Raw genomic sequence first — 4,174 nt, forward strand, 5'->3', positions numbered from 1 at the left:
CACACAGCTTCCGGCCGATGCGCTGTGCGTGCTCACTGTGGACAATCTGGTCGAGGGCATCCACAGGGCGTCCGTTCAACAGGACCGACAGCAGAACCAGCGGGGCCTTCTGGTATCCATCCGCCTCGTAGTCGAAAGTACAGTAGCCACTGGATACGGACTTGATGGTGTCATAGAAATCGGTCACAATCTCCGCCAGCGGGAGACGGTATCGGAGGAGAACACGATCGGACTCGAGGAAGTTCATCTCCTGCTGCAATCCCCGGTGCTCCTGTTTCATGGCCCAGATGGATGGACAGGATCGCGTTTGTGCGCATGTGTGCGAGAGAGAGAGAGAGAGAGAGAGAGAGACGGAGATTGCACATGTGCATGTGTAAGACAACATCCTCGGCCGCGCGATAACAGGGAAGGGGAAGGACGCACCTCGCACGTGCGGACCACCGCGCCAAGGTATTGGATGGGGAAGATCATGGTTCCGGATACCATGGGCTCCTGGAACTCGCGGACCTTGGTTGTATCCTTCGGGAACTCGTTCGGAGTGCGGATGTCCAGAACGGAACCGTCATTCATGGTGGCTGCCGGTGACCACGAAGCGGAGGTGGCCGGAGAGGGTCAGATCGTCTGAAGGCACCATGAAGGGAAGAAGGGCTGCCAGGAAGGCGAGTGACGAGTGCGCACCCTTGTATGGCACCGTCGGGGCGGTGATAATGACACTGGAGTCAATGGCCTGGGTGGACGGGGGAGGTGGAGGAGAGGATGACATGAACCGAGGGCAAGGGGTGAGTCCGGACGAAGGCAAGAGGTGAGGAGAAAGGCGCTTTTATAAAAAAGGGGGGGGGGGAGCGGACCTCCTCCAGGCGCTGGCGGAAGACATCCATGTGGAGCAGCCCCAAAAACCCGAGGCGCCAGCCCTGGCCGAGGGCATTGCTGGACTCCTTCTGCACGGAGACACTTGCATCATTGAGGGTCAGACGGTCGACGGCCTCCTGCAGGCGCTCCAGCTCGCTGGCATCGCCAGGGAAGACACCGGCGAAGAGCTGCCGACGCCCGGAACCAGCGACAGGGGGAGAGGAGGAAACAGCACGTCCATGTGTCAGGAGCACCGAGCAGACATCGACGCGAGCAACAAAAGCCATGAAAAAAGGGGGAGAAAGTCGCACCATGGACTTGGCCGGCTGGAAACCCGGAAGGACTTCGACCTCCTGGTCGAAGAGGTGGATAGTGTCGCCAATACGAGCGTCGCGGGCGGTCTTCATGTTACAGGTCATGTAGCCCACCTGCCCGGGGTAGCTGTGAGAGGAGAGGGGCGAGAGTGTGAGGGGGAGAAACAGAATCACGGGGCCCGTGGGAGGACACGCACAGCGCCTCGCAGGAAACCATCTCCGGGTACATAACGCCGATGTCGGTGATCTCGTAGCGCTGCTGCGAGTGGGCCATCATGATGCGATCCCCTGTACACCAGAAAGGGAGATTAGAAAAAAACAGAACAGCGCGTCCCGTGGCCCCCGGCAACAGCGGGAGAGGGGGGGGGAGGGGGGCACAGGGGGCAATCGGCGCGGAGAAGAGCGGAGAGAGGAAGAGACATGGGGAGGAGATGGTCTCGCGGCGGGGGCAAACAAGAGACACATGCGCACCACGGCGGAGCGTCCCGTCGACGATCTTAATGAGACACACGACGCCACGGTACTCATCGTACCAGGAGTCGAAGAGCAGTGACCGGGGCGGGGCATCGGGATTGGTGACCGGCGGCGGGGTGTTCTCCACGAGGACCTTCAGAACTGACTCAATGCCGTAGCCGGTCTTGGCCGACACCCGGCAATGGGGGTCGCGCGGCAGACCGAAGTGATTCTCAATCTCGTCGAGGATGTCGTCGGGCCGAGCATCAGGAAGATCGATCTGGCAGGGAGCGACGGCACGTGGTCAGCTGCAGAGGGGGGGGCGAAGAGAGAGAGAGAGAGAGAGAAGAAGGGGGAGGGGGGGAAAGGAGGAAGGAAGCGGTATTCCCGCCAAGCACGGATGAGCCCCGGGCAATGGCTGAGCCCCAGGACAAGCGCGCAAGGCAAGCGTACCTTGTTCAGCACAGGCACCACTGCCAGATCGTGCTGCAGAGCCAGCTGGAAGTTGGCAACCGTCTGCGCCTGAGACCCCTGATTGGCGTCCACCACCAGCAGGGCGCCCTGGCAGGCGGCCATCGACCGAGACACCTCGTAGCTAAAATCCACATGACCCGGGGTGTCGATGAGATTCAACATGTAGAGCTCACCGGTGGACGGGTCGTCCGACCCCGGGGCCGGGACCCGGCAGAACATGGTGGCCGCCTGGGCCTTGACCGTGATGCCGCGCTCGCGCTCGACCTTCAGCTTATCCAGGACCTGGCGGTTGTCGGTGGTTCGGTGGACCGGGCTCGGGCCTTCATAGACCATGGGCTTGCCGTCGGCATCCAGGATGGAAGACATGAGCTGCGCCATGTGGGCCTCATTGCCGCCCCCGCGCCCGGATCCGGGCCGGATCGTGCCGGTGCGTTCGAGCAGCCGGTCGGCCAGGGTGCTCTTGCCGTGATCGATGTGCGCGATGATGCAGAAGTTGCGAATGCGCTCCGGCGGGATGGAAGCCAAGTCGACGGTGAGCTCCGGCCGGCCGCCACCGACTCCGGGCTGGTGCATGGCCATCTGACCGAAGATGCTCGGTGTTGAGGACTCACCGGTATCGGTGCCAGGGACGCTGTAGAGACGGCGGCCGATGCCGTGCAGGGGGGCGACCGCCCGCAGCAGGCCAAAGGGGCGGAGGGAGACCGCCCGCGGGAGGGTATGAAGCATGGAGATGAGGAGAGGGGAGGGGGAGTCGAGCGACCGGGGGGGGGGGGAGACAGGGAGAGGATGGGAGAGGAGGCGAAGGGGGAAGAGGGCGGGGGGGGGGGGGGGGGGGGGGGGGGGGGGGGGGGGGGGGAACGACCGCCGGGGAGGGAAACAGCGGCTGGAGAGAGAGCATGCCCCGATCTCGCCGCCCGGCGATGGGGCCACGATCTGCCGCATATACCCCCGTACCTGACTCGGCGCCAGACCGGCCAACCGACCGGCCACCGCGCGCATGCCAATGGTCCTCATCCCAGCACACAACCTAAGTTGTCGTTGTATCACGTGTTTGTATTCTCAAGGACATGGATTGAGGGCCCAACGGAGAAAGGCAGGGGGAGCCGCGGCGCGAAAGGGGCAGGGCGAGGGCCGCAGGGAGCCGCACAGGAGGGAAGGTGGCGCGACTGCGGGTGCCCTTCCTTTGGGGCTGGCTCCTCCCCTGCCCCGCGACCGTGTCCGGGCATTCTTGGCCCTCCGGGCCGTGCTGCGCCCTGCCCCTGCGTCCGTCCATCTCCAGGGGCTGCCTCTTTCGCTTGGCGGCGGCGGCGGCGGGCGCCATGCGTTGCGCATGCGTATGTGTGTATGTTGCCACTCCAGTCCGTCGCCTGGGCAGACCCCCTCTTTCCTCCTCCTCGCTCCTCCTTGCGCTCCAATGGTGACAGCATGAATCTCCGGATCGCTCCTCGGCGAACAAGAAGAGAAGGGGAAAGTAGGAGGAAGACCGAGGAAGGGAGCGAGAGGCGGAAGGTGGGAGGCGGGAGGCGGGAGGCGGGAGGCGGGAGGCGGGACGTGCAGGCTCAACAGACGCCGAAGGTATCCTCCAGTGCGCGAACCCAAAGCCGGACGTCATGACGCGACTCGGCCTCCAGGTAGTAAGTCCGCGGCTGGCCATCGGACTCCGGATGGGGGGTGTGGATGTTGAAGCGCCGACCGCCGCCGACCCCGACTTCCGAATGGTGGTAGTGATGAGCGCTGTGATGGGGATCCGTGGCCGAGAGCCCGACGCTTGATAGGGCCCCGGTGGCCGCGGCATGCGGGAGGGTCCGGTTATCCAGGTCGATCTGGTCATGATCCACGGAGAAGCCGCTGGCGGCGGTGCCCAGGGCAAAGCGCCCGAGGGGCTCGGCCGAGAGGGGCTCCTTGAAGTACCACACCGTGGTCCGGTCCATGAGGAACCACCTCCGAAGGAAGCGGCTCTTCGGGCTGGGGCCGCGCTTCATGAGGAAGCCGTGGAGAACGAACTCCGTGTCGAGCTGGCGGTCCAGCTGCGTGCGTCCGGATGACGAGGGCCCGGAGGGGGGCGGGGGGGGGGGGGGGGGGGG

The 4,174-nt window shown here is 64.7% G+C and overlaps 1 protein-coding gene across 1 annotated transcript in view; it reads right to left on the reverse strand.

Annotated features, from left to right (window-relative positions):
- H696_02806 (hypothetical protein) overlaps positions 1-2,816 on the reverse strand; it is a gene marked incomplete at both ends in the record, with an annotated part of 8,964 nt that extends 6,148 nt beyond the window's left edge. Inside the window, 8 exons of the mRNA XM_009496707.1 lie at positions 37-271; positions 424-575; positions 679-727; positions 849-1,037; positions 1,161-1,290; positions 1,361-1,451; positions 1,635-1,896; positions 2,070-2,816. Coding sequence (XP_009494982.1) covers positions 37-271; positions 424-575; positions 679-727; positions 849-1,037; positions 1,161-1,290; positions 1,361-1,451; positions 1,635-1,896; positions 2,070-2,816 — 1,855 coding nt within the window. The remainder of the gene's footprint in view (positions 1-36; positions 272-423; positions 576-678; positions 728-848; positions 1,038-1,160; positions 1,291-1,360; positions 1,452-1,634; positions 1,897-2,069) is intronic.
- Between the last annotated feature and the right edge of the window lie 1,358 nt (positions 2,817-4,174).

Source organism: Fonticula alba (assembly GCF_000388065.1).
Source record: "Fonticula alba strain ATCC 38817 unplaced genomic scaffold supercont2.4, whole genome shotgun sequence".
Lineage (NCBI taxonomy): Eukaryota > Rotosphaerida > Fonticulaceae > Fonticula > Fonticula alba.